We start from the raw sequence: 19,561 nt of genomic DNA, 5'->3' as shown, positions 1-19,561 counted from the left end.
TCAAAAACAAGAAAGTTGATTCGTCTGCTACAATATCAATCTGTTCATGTTCTAGGGCAGGATCAGAGGAGAAAGAAAATAGTGACTTGAATAAGGATGCTGCGGAAAACAAGGCATTTATCCCTCCATATTCAATTCCCTCTAAATGGCAACAAGCTATACTCAAAGAAATTGACACTTTGTTGATACAAGGCACGTGGCAGCTTCCTTGTACTTCTCTTGAAAGACCTCTACTGAACTGTAGGCAGGCTTGTCGGCCTATGAAGCTATGGCAATTACCACTCATTTCTCCTGGTTGAAACTACTATCAAAGGACTCTGCTGCAAACTAGTTCTTGGTTCTCCAAGCACTAGTTTGAGGGGGGATGTTAAGAGTATAGGGTCAAAGTAGAAATGGTCAACATCAAGTTAGTATAATTAGGAACTTTGCTTTACTGTAGGGATGTCATCTTTGTAAAACTACCTTGAATTTCCAATAATCAGTTTTTCCCTTTCTCTCTCTCTTCTTCTTCTTCTTCTTCTTCTTCATTCTCAATAGCCTCCATAGCTTTTCTTCTAGATTTCTTCAGCTTTAACAATTTCAACAACTTTCTCCGAACATGGATGGTGGATAAGGAATTTAGAGTTCAGGAACGAGCGGATAACTACTTTCTATTTTCCTTTGGTTCTGTGCGGGATCGAAACAAGGTACTGAAGGGTGGTGTGTGGTGTTATGATCGGGCTCCGGTCTGTCTGGAGGAATATGATGGTGTTCTGGCCATTGAGGACGTCCCTATGAAACATATCAGAATCTGGGTTAGGGTTTCTGGCATCCCTCCTCTCTATGAGGAACCAGACAACCTCATACTCATTGGGAACCTTTTAGGAGGCTACTTGGACTATGACAAGAAGGAATTTCGTAAAGGTATCATCCGCCTTCTGTTTTCTCATGATATTTCTAAGCCTGTTCTCTTGGAGCGTCGTGTGTTTCTGGCCCCATGTGTCGAGCCTTTGCTGAAGCTCCAATTTGAACATCTCAAGGGTCGTTGCTCTCAATGTGGACTGCTTACACACTCTGGTGAGAAGTGTGAGGCACCCAATGCTGTGGTTTCTACTCCTAGGGTTTTACGATTTGGTGGAGGTCCTTCCACCTCCAGTGGAGGTTTTTCTTTCTCGGCTCAGAAGAACATGGACCTGCCTTTGCCTTCATCTACTCTGCTGAAGAAGAAGAAGCCGGTCATTAGGCGATTGGAGCGATCATCTTCTGATCTTGCTACCAAGGAGGATACCGTGACTAATACGGCAGCACTGGAAGGAATGAATTGTGTGACTGTGTTGCAGGATACAACCACTGGGGTGGATTCAGGGATGTCTTCTGTACCTGGATCAGAAGATCTATCTATTGCTCCCAAGCAAGCTGTGGCGAAGCAAACTTTAATCTACAAGAAGAGAGCTCGGCAGAACGCCAGTGTACCTTCGCCAAAGAAGTTCAAGACTATTCTTGGAGGCAAGCTACTCACACTACATGCTGATGCACTTGGCTTGGTTGAAGCTGAGGATGATGTTACTCTTGTGAAACTGAAAAAGAAGATGGGTCGACCGCTTGGAAGTAAGAATAAAGGTCCTCGGTCCCAAAAGAAGGTGGAGATAACTCCTCTACGCCTCACCTATCCATCTGCTGCAACTGTTCCAGAAGCTGGCCCTGAAGTAAAGGGCAAAGGAAAACTCTAGGTTTTTCCTTTCTTTGTGTCTAGCAATTGAGGTAAAGTCTGGTGCTATGTAGGTTGACTTCTCTAGTTGTACACCAATTGAGGTCTCTAGGCGACTAGGGTGGTCATGGCATGAACTTAGATAGTTTTGGAGTTTTGTTTCTTTGGCTAGGCACTTTAATAATTGTGCGTATTTGTTTGCAATGGGGGTCACCTGTCATATGTTTGACGGCTTGTGCCATTCGAATTCTGTTGGTATGAGACAACCTATGATGTACGTGCCTTCTGGCCATGGATAAGTAATGAAGTTATCTATTTCTCAAAAAAAAAAAAGATAACTTCAGAATGTGAGCTTGGTTGTGTCTGATGTGTTGTTACATAATTATAGTTTTATCTTCTGTCAATCTTAACTTGCATGTAATGCGCATTCATGAATTTAAGTATTCACATTTTGTGTTTGCCTATAATATATTGGACTAGGTCAGTAGATAATCCATGTGGGGAGTATAACTATGTATTTTGTATTCATTCATTGTCTAATCTGTATTGCATAGTAATGCATATCCAGGAATAATAATCATGCATGATTGTTTTAGTTGGCCTGTTGGTCCGTAGCTTCTACTTTAGCAAGTCTTCTTTTGATTGCAGATGTCTCTGATTGTCTGCGTCATATATTTCTACATCAGTTAAGCCTAATTTTCATATCGTATCACTAATTGTTTCGCCTTAGTTGTATTTCATGCACATATTGATATTGTCTTCTCTACAAATCTTATAATCCATATGTTTTCATTTGCACTACATGGAAGCTCTACTTCTGCTTTTGCTTTAGTGTCCAACATTGTGCCCATCTTTCCATCTTTCTTACCTATCCTTGTAAAATCAAAATGAAATTGATGAGTATAAGAGGAACAAAAAAAAAAATATAAAAAAAAATAAACTGGCATCAAAATTCCTGGTTAAGATCTCTAAATTAAGCAATGGTGTTTCATGTACATTGTCTTGTGAGTGCATAATCAATTGCTATCTTGTTAGATTGTTAACCAACTGTTCAGATTCATCTGTCATTTCATGGTAGTATAATGCACATATTTATTGTTTTTGCAAGATGAGTTGGTCCCAGGTATTCCGGGTCTCATCTTCCCATACTTGAAGATTATAAGTTGTTGATGACTTGCAATAAAAGGAAAGAAGATTTACATTCTTCTGCTTTCTTGCTATTATTTTGCAGGCTCTTGAAAGTAGTTCTCCAGAGCAACGTTCTCTTCCAGAGTTATGTTCTCCTCCAGAACAGTGCTCTCCTCAAGAACAGCAACAAATTGAACCGGATCTCTCTTCTTCAGACTATGATGGGAGCATTCTAAATGGTTTGTCAGATAGCTCTGATGATGAGGTAGTTAATGTCTTGACTACTGTAGATGCCATTGGCCCTTTTTGATAAGAATCTCAATCATCCACGCCACATGATATTACATTGTTTTGCAATACCGATGGAACTTCCTCATCATCTATAGGCTAGTACATCAATTTACATGGGATTATTGGTTCATGGCAATGACACTTGCATGTTACATATGTGGACTTCACAGAAAATTAATCAACTATTTTTGGAGGTAGCCATCGATCCTACATCTGAGGCGGAGACAAAACTTTATGTCCTTGGTTAAAATGGGGTACAATGAATTGGAGGCTTCAATGGCAATAGAAAGATGCGGTATAACTTTATTTCTTTGAGAATTCTCATGTACAGATTTATCTCTATGCTTTAATTCTTTTTGATGATTGTGTTGATATTCTGTATACTGCTATTTACTTCCTTTAGGTATATGCGTATTTTTAGCTCAAAACCAAACTTCAGAAGTATAACTAGAACAATTTCGTTTAGGGTCTAACACTCTGATTTCATCTTCAACGCATCCAAAAATTATATTGGTTCCTTTCTGGGTAGTCAGGAATCAGTATCACAATCATGTAACTGGAGCTGTATGGTAGGATAATCTCGTGGAACTAGGCTACAATGTTTTTCATAGCATAAAAAGGCCAGTGATTTTGGGGCCACAAAACTCCTTCCTAATATTATCTGTTGTTTAGTAGGAAATCCAACCAGGTTTACTAGTTTCTTTGACTTGGACAATAAACCACTTTCTGCTAGTTCAGTCAGTTGGTGATGCCATCCATCCTCTGTCTCTTTGTCAATTCTATATATGTTGTTACCTATCTCTTTTTACTTACTCCTGTTTTCTCTCATTCAAACATTGCAGGTATTGACTCGTCACTTGTTGATTTTGACTGATTTCATATCAGCTGCTCAAATTTCAAAGGCAGAAGATGCCCATTTTCCACTTCAAGAGATGGTATTATTTGTCTTTCTTGCTGATATTCAATGTTAAATTTTGGACTAAGAATCAGTTTATCTACATATTCCTTTTCTGGTAGATCATAACTGCTGGTTCAACTGTTACAGCGTACACATCTGCTGAGTGAGTATCCTGAGAAGAACTAAAAGGAAACTTTATGAATCTCCATTGCTGAAAAGGAAAAGGACCATGGGATATGGAAACCAGATCATAGGGGAAGATGCTGATGCAATTCATCTCCCAAATCCAATGATTAGGTTTAGGACTCCGGCTGATCTCCGTCAAATCCCACAGGACCTCCTTATTTTTACTATGAGAATGTGGCCTTGACTCCTAAAGGAGTTTAGGAGCACAATCAATAACCCGCTTTTTGTATGATGTGAAGCCTGAGTTTGTTGATTCGAAATATTTTTGTGCTGCTGCAAGAAAAAGGGGTTATGTTCACAATCTTCCAATCAAAAACAGATTTCCTCTCGTTCCCCTTCCACCAGAAACTATATTTGATGCATTTCCCATGACAAAGAGGTGGTGGCCTACTTTGGGTGATCGGACAAAGCTAAATTGCTTACAGACTTGCGTTGCTAGTGCAACAATTACTGAGAGGATCATGAAGGCTCTTAAAGACTATGATGAAGATGAAATCCCACCTGAAAGTGTCCATCGCTATGTTCTTTATGAATGCCGCAAGTGGAATCTTGTTTGGGTAGGAAAGAAAAAGGTGGCCTCACTTGAGCTTGATGAAGTTGAAATGCTTTTGGGTTCTCAAGGGACCACACAAGGGGAATAAGCAGGACAGTTAGATATAAGTCAATGGGAAATTTATTCCAGGTAAAGTTCTTTCTACTTCCATATGCATTGAACATTTCTTTCTTCCTTATTGTTCAGTTCATGTAATGATCAATAATACTGAATATTTTCACAGTTCCATTTGCTTTAGTTTTTTGTTCTGTTCCCAAGCATGATCTGTATTTCAACTTCTCTATAAGTGAACTTTATGTTTCAACCTTTCTATCAGTTGTCCAAGTATTTAGAAATTACCTTTGCTAGTGGTTCATTGGCATTTAGATATTCTCTGCTATTAAATTTGCTCATGGGTTCGTTTGCATTTATATTTCCTACAGTTTCACTTTACCACGTACGGTTATATTTGCTTCGGTTTTCACTTCTGGTCTGCTGAAGCATGACAGTTTTGAGTAGACTTGTATATTTCGCTGTTATCTAATGAACTTTATATTTGAACACTTTCTATTATAGTAATTCACTTTTATTGCATACTCTGCTATTACATTTTACTTATGGTTTCCACTTCTTCAGATTGATACAGTGACTTATCACCTGTTAGTTTTGAAAGATCGATTTCCCAATGGCATCAATGTCCTCTCTCTTTTCTCTGGGATTGGTGGTGCAGAGATAGCTCTTCATCGTCTTGGTATCCCGATGAAGAATGTTGTGTCAGTGGAGATATCAGAGTTGAGCAGAAATGTTGTGAGGTGTTGGTGGGAGCAGACAAACCAGAGAGGGAACTTGTATCACCTTGCTGATGTGCAAGAGTTGAATGCTAACCGCTTAGAGCATTATATCAGTTCCTTTGGTGGGTTTGATCTAGTGATTGGTGGCAGTCTATGTAACAATCTTGCGGGTAGCAACAGGCACCATCGGGATGGGCTTGAGGGTAAAGAGTCTTCTCTTTTTTTTATGACTATTTTCGTATATTGGATTTGATCAAGGGTATTATGGCAAGATACATTGAGTGTATTAATAACTCTTTATTTAAGAGTGAAACATTGGATCTCTTTGTTTCTGACTATTGATCTTATACTATTCTTTTTTCCAAATGATATCGAAATATGCAAAGTGATTCTTTTTAACTCTTCATTATCCCTGTGCTTTTTCTTTCTTTTTTTGTTCCAATGGTTTTATCATGGGACCTGTTAAGCTTATGTTGAATCTCTGTGTTGTGTCCTGCTTCAATTCAGAAACCAACTTATGCTACATGTTTGAATAGTTTATACTCCCAGGCCTCTTGACTGAGAATGCATATGAGGAGCTAGCTCTTCTCTTTTCAGTGGCTATTGTGAGCCATTCAAGGAAAAGAGACTTTTACTATGTATTGAAAGGTAAATATGAAGCTAGTTATACCCTGGGTAATCTTAAGAAGTAAAAACCAGACAATTGAAATTTCATTTCAGTAATGTATAATTTAAGTTATCCAATATGCAAAAACAAATACCAAGAAGAGTTCCCAACTAGACATAGTGTAGTGTATGTAGTACCTAAACAGTGAACTCTATGTTATCTAATGTGCTTCAAATGGGAAGGCATGCATGAACAGCAGAGGGAATACCAGATTGGAACAGCATGCAAGAAGATGACTTGGGAAGTAATTCCATATGCATGTTCTGTCTATTCAGACACAACACGCATTTCACCCATATTGTTTGCCCCTTATGTTGTGTCTATTAATTGCAGCTCATGTATCGGACTTTTGGAGTCTCAATTTGAGATTTCTTCTTTCTCAGATCCTAGCTCGGAAACTAGGACTTATGGTGGCTTCCTGGCAGTTGGCCCTAGTGTTGAGAACTTGTAGCTTGATAGTTTATTTCACTATTCTCTCATTCATTATGATGATCTGGAGACTCTGCTCAAAGCAGAGATGCAGCCCAGAAATAGTAGCTGAGGCTCAGGACTTCGCAGTTTATCATAGTTTTATAGAGATTTTTGGGGCAATCATAAGTGATGTAGGACTAAGCTCCTGCACTTGCAAGAAAAAGCTAGAAAAAGTTTCTCTTTGTTTTTCCATTATAAGCTGATGTAATTGCCGGTGTCTCTCAAATTGAACAGACAAAAAGACATAATGTAACGACTACTGTAAGAGGCCATAACATTTGTACCCATTCCAAACAAGAATCCTATTGAGTACAAACATGTTCGCCAAATTTTGTTCATGAGTGTGAATCACAGCTCTGTTGCCTGCTTGTATGATCTGAATCTCTGTTCCCTCCTACTTTAATCAAATTCCTCACACCTTGACTCCCCCGACCAAAATTACTTCTTTTGTACATATGGTAAAACTGAAGCTATGAATAGCAATTATAGAAAGTGACACTGTTGCGCCTACACACATAGGCTTGTAGGTGTGCCTACGACGTCAAGGTTAATATGATTTGCAGCTTTCCAATATAAATTAACAGGATGGTAAACTGAAAGGAAAGGAAAATCAACAACAACAACAGTTTGGGGAAAAAAAAGTATTCAAAGTACACAACAACTTCACCTTCATTGCATACTAATATTTGCACAGAATGACAGATTCTAGTAAATCTTGTTCTCAATCTACCTAAGGATCAAAAAGCATAGACCATATGTGTGCTCAGCTGCTACATATTTTCTGGCGTAAAGAAATTGATCCTAGGAACTCCAAACAGCCATTCTGCAGGTAATGAAGAGGAGCTGATAGTAACAGTTTAAAGACCTTAGCTCTAGGTTAATCTCTCATATACACTAGTGTTTAGCACTTTCGGATTATTCACCGGCTAGCAGTGTTCATTAGCAAATAGATCAGAGTAGACTTGGACATCTGAGGCTCCTTTTCCAGAACAGCAATCACATCCTTGACAGATATACTACGAGTACTAGCCACCATTCATCATAACTTGGCAATTCCTCCCAAACTTTCCGACAGCACTTCCAGCTGCAGACACCAAAGCTTCTACACCGCCCTTTTTCTCCGCTTCTACATTGCCATTCATTGTTCTTCCACCAGTTGATGTAGCCTTGTGATTTACACCTTTACCTCGACTCTTCTCCCGGGCCAGCTGATCTGCCTTAAGTTGCCATTTCGCCAATATGTCATGTCCTCCAAGAGCAGCAAGGGCAGCAACATTTGCTGCTGCTGTATTTCTCCTCATTTTGTCATGTCCATCGTCATGTTTATCCTTGACACCCTCAAATCCGTTAGTGCTAACCTTAGCTTCATTATGCTTCTGAGCCTTTTCCTGCAACTCTTCCCTAGCTTTCTTGTTGAGAATCATAATTTTTTGCTTCACATCAGATGTAGAAACAGTGTGATGTCTCGATTTTTCGCAATCAACCCGCTGCTTCGACTGTCTAATCAAATTGCATATGATCCCCCTCATTCTCTCCTCCACACACATTGACAAGCATCTCTCCACATCTTTGTCTACACCAATTCTCAAACCGCACCTCCCCATGACTCCCGCCAACTTCTTCTGCAGGGGAATCTTCTGTAAAAACTGCCCTTCTTGGTTTTCTTGAAACACAAGTTTTCGAGATGCTTGCTGCTTCTTGGGCCCCGAAAGCAACAGTATGCGCTGTTGCTCTTCCACAAGATTGACTCCACTGACAGAAACGACGTCGCGGAGTTGCTCAATGCCTTCTTGATCTGTGTCGATCTCATCATCAGCTACCTTTTGCTTCTTACTTGGTGGCGGTGAAGCACGACGCTTGTTAGGGTTTTTGACAGGAGGAAACAGAGGGTTTGGGAAGAATGGTGAAAAGCCCATTAATTGATGAAGATTGCCCAAGATTACTATAGGAAATTTGGTTTCTTGAGGCTCGAGTTAAATGGAATCTAATAGAGATGATCTTGCGAATATATAATTCGAACGAGAAAAGTTTGACGAGCACAAGCAGAAAACTCACCCAAAGCACAGAGGCAAAGCCAAAAACAAGTCTCAAGTCCGAATAGAACTAGAGAAAGGTTTTATTTACAGGTTGAAAAAGGCTGGAGGTCTATTTATTTTCAGGGAAAGAACAAAAAAAAGGTCAGAATAGAGTAGGTAATGATAAAAAACTCCACCATATTTTCATATTTCCACTTTTGCCCTTTTAACTTTTACCACTTTAACTTTAACTTTTACCGTTACTCTGTGTGTGTGTGTGTATATATATATATATTTTCCCTTTATGACGGAGTTTGGTGGGTCTAGGGGTCATCATGGGCCGGGCTAGGGCCGACCCTATCCTAAATTTTAGAGCTTAGGGTCGGACCGGGCCGGGTCTAGTTAAAGTCAACAAAATTTAGGGCCGGATAAGGTCGGACCGGGGCTTAAATATGTTAACCCTTACCCGCCCGAAAGGCCCGAGCCACTAGGACTGAAAGGGCCTGGTCGGGTCGGCATTCCGAATAGGGCCAAATAGGGCCTAAAAGGGCCTTAATTTGTTTAACAAAAAGAAATACATTATTTTTATTTTTTATCTCAAAATATGGCTCAATGGTTATATTTTATAATACATACATATAGGGCATGTTTGTTTCACAGGACTCTTATGCCCCACCTTAATTTCTATAACAGTCCAAAACTCCTCTAGCCTGGCTTATGCTATACTAATACCTGACTCATGTTCAGTACTGTGTAGGACTAAAAGGTAGAACGATCACAATAGTGACATCCCATGTCTGATGATTTACTGGACTAAATTATGCAATGCAAGCCTGATCCGATATTCATTACACGCCTCTGCTTCCTTTGTTCTAAATTTTTATCACTATCTTCCATTTTTTGAAAAAGGAATGCGACATGGTCAAATAAACAACCATTAATTGTTAAAAAGACGGTGTCATATGAGTCATGTAGGCATAATGCAGCAAACAATGCCTCTGGTTAACATTTTATTGGGTAGCAAATTCTCACCAAGATTTCCAAATACCCTACCTAGAGTTGTTGCCTTATAAAAATGTCTGAGCCATGTGAATCATGCAGGCATAATGTCATTCTCGAAATCAATAGCACATGATACAATTCCAAAGTCTAGAGCTTTCGATATTTTGCATATTAAAAGGCAATAATGAGATTTGTGCAGAAAAAGAAATAATAATAGCTCTGTAAGGCAAAGATGCAATAATATTTGATAAGTTCATCATCTTATAAAGCCAAACGAGCACAAGCAGACCCACCTAGAGACAACTTCGCCGGGCGGAGCAGAAGATGAAGATGACAGCTGTGCCCTAGGGAGAAATCCTAGGGAGCAGCCTCTCATTTTCGTTTTGCTTGGTATAAAATCATTCTCGTCTTCATTGCTCAAAGTTGTTAACTTGCTAAACTGTTGACATAGATTGAAATAGAAAACCACTGGAATTGAAAGAGAAAATTAAATGAGAGATTTTGTCTTAAAAAAAAAAACTAATCTTTTGACATGGATTTTGTAAGGAAACTTGAATATATTCTTATTGGTATAAATCAAATGACAGATTTTTGAATCAATCGATAAATGATTGTTATATTCAACGTAAGTCAGAATAAGCCGTTACATACCCTTCCGCTGCCATTTAAGAGCATCGGCAGACAAGAAGCTAGTGTTAGTACCCACAGTGGTACATAGAAATAGACCTACTCATTATAAAATCAAGTACGTAGAGGTAGCGAGAATCCTCCTTTGGTACTACTCCAGAGGCGCTACATAGAGCTTCCTAAAGACAAGGAATTTATTGTAATTTTAGATAAACTAAAAAACATAGGATGGGCCTAGGGCAAAAACACCCCAGCCCAAATAAAGAGCAGCCCCACGAGAAAGGGCCCAGCTCAAGGCCAGCAGCAAAGGGATGACCCGAGTCCGCCACACCATCCCCACCTCCAGCCGCCTACAACGCCACCCGACCTACAACGGTCGCGACCTCCCCACAGAACCGCGCAGAAAAACCCTCAGCTACGCCGCCATCACAATCCAAATAGATTCACCATAGCCACGCCGCCACACCAATATGCCAGAAATCGCCATAGCCATGCCGCCACAGGTCCTGGAAATTCCTTGCCGAAGATGCCTACCGCCATAGGTCATGGATGCCTGTCGACAACCACCGTACCTGCACAATCCGATTGACCCAGGCATCACCCAATCCGCACAACGCCTTGAGCCACACCGCACTCATGAGACTACCAACATAGCTTTCAAGTACCCGTCCGACAGCCGCCCAATACCGCCACAGTGAAACCAACGCCGATCTCGAGCACCGCCGAACGAGAAGAAAATTGTAAAACTTAGGGGCAGAGGCCGAGTTTTTTGGAGAGAGAGAGAGAGAGAGAGAGAGAGAGAGAGAGAGAGAGAGAGAGAGAGGAAAAACCTAACTCTTTGTGATTTATAGGTTTTTATCAAATGACATATTTCGTTAATTGGATATGTCATAAATGATATTTCTAAAAAAAGAAATGAATTATATAAGTAAATTTAATATTGAAATTAAAATTTATAGTGTAATGAGCAGGTGGGTAAACAAAAAAAGTAGGGTAACAATAGCTGCATCCTTTCAGAATTGGAATCTCATAATTTGTTTTTTTAGATTAAATTATAACTTTTCCATTTCATGTTTCCTTTGTTTAAACTTGTATAGGTCGACCATAAACTGAACATATATACATTCTCAACTTTGTTTAGGCCGTGGCTCTCTTCTCAACCTCACTTCACCAAATTCAAAAGAAAAACCCTTCGGAAAGGGCAATTCTTCTCCTTTCTATCTTTTACAGTTGATTCATTTTTGTTCATCGAGATTGGTGCTGACAGCAGCTTGGAGTATAACAGCAAAGCCAGGAAGATCTTTTTTTTTTTTTTTTTTTTTTTTTTTTTTTTTTCAGAATTTCGATCATAATCGAAACTCTAATACGATTAAAAGGTCGGCAATCAAAATTGATCGGAATCTAAACCCTAGCTGAAATTGAAGAAAGGGGATGTGTGAACCTGAAAGGGGAGAAGAGGAGTGATGGGGATAAAAGAGATTGACATCGGTTTGATTCGTCGATAGCTTGAGTCATCGATCTGTTTGACATCGTTCTGCAATTAACGACGTTAGGAGACTGATGGTCTGATTCGCCAGAGGTCTGGGTTGCCGGAGGCCTGGCAGTGTGTGAGAGAGAGAGAGAGAGAGAGAGAGAGAGAGAGAGAGAGAGAGAGAGAGAGAGAGAGAGAGAGAGAGAGAGAGAGAGAGAGAGAGAGAGAGAGAGAGAGATTGGTGTTTGAGCCCAAAAGTACTTTTAACAATATCCTTTAGAGGATTAAGTATAGCGGGCCAATATCCATGGCCCAAACTACATATTCTCGACAAAGTATTATCTAGAGGAAATAAAGCCCACTTGAATATCAAGCAATTTGGAGACAGCGCAGACTACCCTAAGTAATGATCAAGATTCCCCATACGGGCCATGCTAGTGACTAAGTTTCTCGTGCAATTAAGGGAATGTGTTGGGTGTGCAAGAGCATGCAGTCACCTTTAATTGCAGAAAAACAAGAATATATCATCATAATTCCATAAGTGTGCCACTATTGCAGAATGATCGTGAAGATACATTTAAGAAGCATATCCAGCCGTTCACATCCAATGGGCAATCAACTTTGCCAATATTCTAGCAATATCCAAGCCGGCAGATAATTATTACTATTAAGAGTGTTGATTTATTTCAAGGCCAATCACTGTGGCCTGGTGAATATACAGCAAGTAGCCTTTATATAGAGGCTAAAACGAAATACAACGGACACTCAATTAATTAATCTCTCAGATTATCAAAGTCTCTCAGGAGGAAACCTATCTTCAACCTAGTTGAAATCAGAGAAGCAAGGGTAACGCCCTCGCAACCCAGCGAAGCTAAAGTCACACCTAAGCAAAACCTGTGCTTTCTCCTACTTCCCAGTTATTGCTCTACTCAACCTACAACGTTGAATATTGATTTGGTGACGCAAGAGACCACACCACAAGTCTTTACCCGTAAGGCAGAAGTCCTTATTCGTAAGGCATAGAAAACAACCTTGTGACGAGATTGGTGCTCTCCTCGTCCACAGCGTTTGTGAAGAAGTCAGGTCAAGGGACACCCCGATGACTACACCCCACGGTGTTGGCACGCCCGCGCACTCAAAAGAGACAGTTTGCAACCACAAATAGAAGACGAGCCGAACAACTGGATATGTTTGTAATTTTATGTCGAGTTTTGTCTAAAATAGTCTTTTTCCTTTTAAATTGGCTAAATGGGCACACTAATCTATTACTGGAGTAAATAGGCAATTGTTGGGCTCAAATTGGGTAAATGGTCAATATCTCTATATTTTAATCGTTTTATTGGTATAAATCAAATAAAAGATTTTGTTAATTAGATATGTCATAAAGTGATATTTCTGAAAAAATAAATGAGTCAGATTAGTAAATTTAATATTGAAATTAAAATGTCTGGTGTTATGAGTAGAAAGGATAAACAAAAAAAATAATAGGATAACAATTGCCGCACCCTTTTAGAATCAGAATCTCATAAACGTTTTTTTCTTTTTCCAGATTAAATTATAACTTTTCGAAATTGAGGGGCTCCATCACTAAATTCTGCAAATTGTCACTGTTGCTGTTTGTTTCATTTCATGTTTCCTTTGTTCAAACTTGTTTAGGTTGACCACAAACTGAACACGTATACATTCTCAACTTTGTTTAGGCTGTGGCTCTCTTCTCAACTTCACTTCACCAAATTCAAAACAAAAACCCTTCGGAAAGGTCAGTTCTTCTCCTTTCTGTCTTTTACAGTTGAGTCATTTTTGTTTTTAACTATTTGTTTTTGCTATGAAAAGTGAAAAGTCATCTTCTTTCCCTTCAATTTCTCCTCGATGGTTAAATATTAATGATTCTTTGCATTTCCTCTCTTCTAGGTTCTCTCAATTCTCTGGGTTTCCATTTCTGAATGTTTATCTGAATCAACTGAGAATATTCAATTGCTTTGAGATTTGTTCTTCACGTCTGGACTAATCTCGGCTCTTAAAAGCGGTGAAAGTCTGAATCTTTCAGCTTAGAAAGAGGTAGAGTTTTCTATTTAATAACTTTTCATTTTCTTTATGCGCATATTTAGGTGGCAAGCTTCAGAAACTATGATCTTGTATGTGCTTGATTGAAAAACTATGATCTAATCTGATTACATAACATGTGAAGCTTAAAATGGCATATGCTCCAATGCTATTGTAGATACCATATCCAGTTGGTTTATGGCTTGGAAATCATACTCGATTAGTCAATAGAAAACTTGAAGATGAAAAATTAGTTGGTGGCCTTATGGCTAAAAAAACATTCAAAGATGCACTTATATGTAATTAACTCTATTATATATTGCCTTTTTTAAAAAAATTCAATTCTTCTCCTTCACTCATGCGTCCACCGTTACTGGACTCCCACCCAAACTCGACCCCGCCTCAGCCCGACCCCTACCCACCCCAATGCAGAGCACCACCGTCCGATCCTTCCGCTCCAAGCTCGCCTCCTACCAGACCTCCGTCGCTGACATCTCTGACTCCTTGCATTGGGTCAAGAACCCTCTCTCTACACTCTCTTCCCCAACCTCCTCTCCAGCACCTCAAGGCCCTCGCCGACCAATGCAACAACACGTCGTTCACCGGCAGGAAGCTCTACATGCAGACTGTTTCCCTCAATAACCAGCTCCGCGACCTCAACTTTCTGCTCAGATCTGGCATGCTCCACTAGTCAAATGCCATCGTTTTGTCCCACCCGTCTCTCAGGTCGGATAAAGAAAATCTCAGCATCTGCAAATCGGCGATGTCGAGTTCAAGAAGAATGCTCTCCTTCTCTACCCATTTTTTCTTTCTAATTGGACTAGATAGGTTTCATCAGGCAACCAGTTTCCGCCAGTTAACTAACGGGTTGTTAACGGATTGGCAGCCCGTTAACATGATATGTTATTGAGCGGAAATAAATGGATTTTAAATGGGTGGTTAGCGGATAATGGGCTAAGTTGCCAGGCCTAGTTGACAGAATTGACAAGGGCTTAAGAAGTACGCTCTGTATTGCAAGTGTGGACATGTAGGGCAATGAGCCGGGTCCATGGGTCTATCGGTGCACTGACGCCAGGACTTTAGATCCGTGGGTCTTGCACTCTTGCAATTTACTCAATGATTGAAATATCTGCGATATTTTATCCCCCAATATCTCCCTTTTTAGAGGGACCGATATATCATAAGGGGAAAATATCTTATCTTCCTTCGTTTCTACGAAATTTCTCTGATATCGTCAAATATCCCTGATATATTAGATATTTAGGATATATCCTCGATAAAATGAAGAGATATTTATAAAATCTGATGGAAAAAAAAACAGAAAAAAAAAAACTCAGTTATTCACAAAAAACATACATTATGGAATATGGAGGTTATATCAAGGTGTCAAATTTTTACAACGATTTCTAGTTAGGATATGAGTCATATGACCTAATAAAGAGGTAAATTAACAGGCGACTATTCAATTGAATTCCGAAGGAGATTCTGTTATGAAAGGGAGAATTGTCTTATTTCTTTATTTCTGTTTTATTCCAAACGCACCGTTCGGATATACCTCGAGGAGGAATCTATTAGCATTTAGCTGTTGGGCCATTCACTACATGTTGACTTCCCCTCCAATTCCGTAGAAAATATCATCGATTGAAGCATAATTGACTTCCCAGCCAATTCTGTACTTTTGCTTTAGATTTTTTTTTTCTGTAATTCCTTCGTAATCTCTCTCTCTCTCTCTCTGATTCTATAAGTTAGGACTAGTATCCTAACAGAGATGGCGTTAACCTCTTCTCGTCGTCAATGGAAATACGATGTGTTTCTAAGTTTCAGGGGGGAAGATACCCGCTTGGGTTTTACCACTCAGCTGTATTCTGCACTAATTGGGAAAGGAATTCTCACCTTTATGGATGACGCAGAGCTTGAGAAAGGAAAATCCATTAGGCCTGAACTTTTAGCTGCAATTGAGGACTCTAGATCTGCCATTGTCATTCTCTCAAAGAAGTATGCTGCTTCGTCATGGTGCTTGGATGAACTCGTCAAGATTATTCAATGCATGAAAGATATGGGCCAACAAGTCTTCCCCGTCTTCTACGGCGCGGATCCTTCTGATGTGCGGCACCAAACGGGAAGTTTTGAGCTCATCAAATGGGAACACCAAGTAGATGTTTATGGGAAGTTTATGGGAAGAATGAGGACAGACTATATGCGTGGAGAGCTGCTGTGACAGAGGTGGCCAATCTTTCTGGCTGGGTTTTAAAAAATTTTCTGTAAGTCTCCTTCCTCCGTACTACTCATACCTTAATGTGTTTCCTTGCTAAAGTAGATATAGATATTCAATCCCATCCTTTTGAGAGCAGGATAATCTCTTCTTTTTAAAATCAACTATTCTTTATGATTTAAATTGGTTTTGATTTTTCTGATTCAGGGATGGATACGAATGGAGAGTAATGAACATCCAGTAAATTTGAGACTCTATGGATTAGCATTTTGCATTTACTTAATCTTGTCAAACGGTAATATTGTTTTTGCCGCTTATGTTACATTGCTAAGTTTCTAACTCACAATTTTATCTAAATTTTCTCAGATATGAAACAAGAATAATTGAGGAAATTGTTAATCATATACTAAAGAAGTCCGTGTATACATCTTCAAGTGTTGACAAGGGCTTAATAGGAATGCATTCCCGCATTGATGATTTATTAAGCAATTACATATATCCGCAGCTTGGTGGGGTGCGTTTTATAGGCATCCATGGAATGAGGGGCATAGGTAAGACAACACTTGGTCGAGCTATCCATGATCAAATTTGTCAGGATTTTGATCAAAGCTGCTTTCTTTCCAATGTTAGAGAAATGTCTAAAAACAATGGCCTGGTTTCTCTACAAGAAAAACTTCTTTCCAGAATCCTGCTGGCAAAAATTGAAAATATAGAGGATGAATACACAGGAGCTGCTATGATACAAAGGCGGTTGTGTAGAAAAAAGGTGCTTGTTGTTATTGATGATGTGGATCAGTTGACACAATTAGAGAAATTGGCTGGAAGTCGCAACTGGTTCGGTCTAGGGAGTAGAATTATCATAACCACCACAGATGTTCAGTTGTTAAAGGCACATGATGTTGATGCTACATACAAGGCTAACGGGTTAAACTGTGATGAAGCACTTCAACTTTTGAGTTTGAAGGCTTTCAAGAAATGTCCCCCACCAGAAGATTATTTGCATCTGTGCTACCTTATTTTAGGGTATGCTCAAGGGCTTCCGTTGGCTCTCGTGGTTTTAGGTTCTTTTCTGTCTGGTAGAAGGGCTGATAAATGGGCAAGTGCAATAGATAGGCTGAGGAGCACACCAGACAAACGCATTATTGACGTGCTTCGGATTAGTTTTGATGACCTGCATAAAAAAGAGAAAGAAATATTCCTACATATTGCTTGCTTTTACAAGGGGAAGGATAAGGATTGTGTGACACAAATACTAGACTATTGGCAGCTACAACCTGTCATTGGTTTAGATGTTCTTGCTGATAGATCTCTCATAACTATCTCCAACAACGATTTGTCGATGCATGATTTGCTACAAGAAATGGGCTGGGAAATTGTTCGTGAAGAGTCTCCTGATGAGCCAGGCAAACGTAGTAGATTATGGTCTCATAAAGACATCAACAAGGTGCTGGAGAGAAATAAGGTCAGAGTTTGATAATGAAAAAAAGAAGCTAAGTGTATTATTATTTGTGTTCTGCACTTCAATTATTGTGTAAAAAGAGAACTAAGGCAGATTTTCTTGTAATCTGCTTAGGTCTTGGTATTCTTTCAGTTCTGCACTTATGTTATTATTCTTGTTTTTCATTATCAGGGAACAGATTCAATCCAAGGCATGGTAATGGAGTTGACTAAATTAAAAGTATCTCATTGGAAGCCAGAAGCCTTTTCAAAGTTGTCTCAACTTTGTCTTCTCCATATTCATAATGTGTACCTTCCCAAAGGCCTCACTTGTCTTTCTAATTCCTTGAGACTCCTCGAATGGACTGGGTGCCCCTTAAGATCTCTCCCAAAAAAATTTAAAGCAGATGAACTTATTGAACTTAACTTGTGCCACAGCAACCTTAAACAGCTTTGGAAGGGAACAAAGGTGTGGCTATTAGTTAATAGTCTACTTATTTATCTTTATGAAGCAAATTGTCTGTTCTGTGTGGTAGCTCACTATTTCGATTTTATGAGCAGAATTTTGACAAGCCGAAGTTCATCAAACTTTGCCATTCTCAAAACATTGTGGAGACCCCAGACCTCGCAGGCGTTCAGAATCTTGAGAGCTTAGATCTTGAAGGATGTGAAAATTTGGTAAGAATCCATCAATCCCTTGCATTGCTCCGAAAGCTTATCTTCCTGAATCTTAAAGACTGCAAAAGTCTCGAGAGTCTGCAAAGTATAATTGAAATGGAATCTCTTGAAACATTAGTTCTTTCTAACTGCTCAAAAGTTAAGAAGATTCCTGAGTTTGTTGGAAATATGGAACGTTTGTTGGTGCTTTGTCTTGATGAGACTGCCATTGAGGAACTGCCTATTTCAATTGAACGGCTGACTGGCCTTGTGACATTGAATCTATGCAACTGCAGAAATCTTGTTTGTCTTCCAAGCACCATCAATAAATTGAAGTCTGTTGAAAATCTTAATCTTTCTGGATGCTTGAAACTCGGCAAACATCAGGTAAATGTGGGGGAGATGGACTGTTTTGAGGAAACTGATGTGAATAGTGGGTCTGCAATAGAAATATCATCTACGCATGATCACAGAAAATATGTGAGATTTTCAATCTTTCATGGATGCAAAGTAGTTTGGCGATCTTTAAATAAGTTCTTGCCTTCTAGATTGGTGCAAAAAGAGCCAATGAGTTTCCGCTTGCCTATATCTGGTCTGTGTAATTTAACATATCTGAACCTGAGTAATTGCAATCTCGGTGAAGGAGCATTTGCCAAAGAATTTGGTTACTTTCCCTCTTTGGTGACCTTGAATCTAAGTGGGAACAATTTTGTTCGTCTTCCTATAGGCATTGGATTGCTTTCTAAGCTTGAGAACTTTAACTTGGAGAATTGCAAGAGTTGTCAGACCTTCCATCAAATAGTATACTTGATTTAAGGGCAGATGGTTGTACTTCACTGAAATACTTGTTTGATGCATCAAATTTGAACAGACTAGACAAATCATATTTCAATTTCATCAATTGCTTCAATCTAAATGGCAACGAAGGATGCGATAACATAGCATTTGAAATGCTGAAGACATTCATGTATCAGGTACTCCCTCTCAAAGTGTGTGCGTGCGTGTCTGCTCATATACATATAGACATTAATCAACTAACTACCTATCTCTTCTTACACAGGGAATCTCTAATAAGAGTGAAACTTGTCAAATTGTAATTCCTGGAAGTAATATTCCTGAGTGGTTCAGCCATCGGAGTGTTGGGTGTTCCTTAAGTGTATATCTTCCTGCACATGGGAATAACAGCTGGCTAATGGGATTTGCTTTGTGTGCTGTTTTTGTACTCCATAAGCACCATCTGGTGGATAAGCTTCCTAGAGATGAATTCAAGACTTTTAATGCAACACATCATCTTGTATGTTGCTTGAAGCTTGATGGAAGAAAATTGGAAGTATATGGCAAACAGCCTGCATTTCGCTTTAGTGAAGAATTTTGCCAGGTTAAGTCAGATCACCTGTGGATGTTCTATGTATCTCGTGATAAATACTTTGGTACAGAGTGTTGGCA

General features: G+C 39.3%; 3 protein-coding genes and 1 pseudogene across 21 annotated transcripts in view; 3 read left to right on the top strand and 1 right to left on the bottom strand.

Moving 5' to 3' along the window:
- Positions 1-4,394, top strand: part of LOC112182261 (TMV resistance protein N) — a 34,933-nt gene extending 30,539 nt beyond the window's left edge. For 18 of the 19 annotated variants that reach the window (XM_040513210.1, XM_040513233.1, XM_040513239.1 and 15 more), the window contains 3 exons: positions 2,919-3,401; positions 3,949-4,041; positions 4,152-4,394. The gene's annotated coding sequence lies outside the window, so the exon portion shown is untranslated. The remainder of the gene's footprint in view (positions 1-2,918; positions 3,402-3,948; positions 4,042-4,151) is intronic. The other variant, XM_040513232.1, reaches the window with a different exon arrangement.
- Positions 2,796-5,967, top strand: LOC112200361 (annotated as a pseudogene).
- Positions 5,968-7,676: 1,709 nt separating this feature from the next.
- Positions 7,677-8,567, bottom strand: LOC112200352 (transcription initiation factor TFIID subunit 4b-like). The gene has a single exon (XM_024341378.1). It carries the CDS (start codon positions 8,565-8,567, stop codon positions 7,677-7,679), a length of 891 nt encoding a protein of 296 aa, XP_024197146.1.
- Positions 8,568-15,577: 7,010 nt separating this feature from the next.
- LOC112200344 (disease resistance protein RPV1) lies at positions 15,578-17,258 on the top strand (the record flags this gene model as incomplete). Its single annotated transcript, XM_024341370.2, has 3 exons — positions 15,578-16,023; positions 16,229-16,261; positions 16,388-17,258. Coding segments are annotated over exons 1-3 (1,350 nt in total), but the record flags the coding sequence as incomplete, so codon positions are not given.
- Between the last annotated feature and the right edge of the window lie 2,303 nt (positions 17,259-19,561).

Source organism: Rosa chinensis, chromosome 1 (assembly GCF_002994745.2).
Source record: "Rosa chinensis cultivar Old Blush chromosome 1, RchiOBHm-V2, whole genome shotgun sequence".
NCBI classification, from domain to species: domain Eukaryota; kingdom Viridiplantae; phylum Streptophyta; class Magnoliopsida; order Rosales; family Rosaceae; genus Rosa; species Rosa chinensis.
Note: the sequence above shows the minus strand (reverse complement) of the source record. Positions and strands in the feature narration are given on the sequence as shown.

Excerpts from the sequence above, each read along its gene's own strand:
- LOC112200352 (XM_024341378.1), bottom strand. The coding sequence starts at position 8,567 with ATGGGCTTTTCACCATTCTTCCCAAACCCTCTGTTTCCTCCTGTCAAA.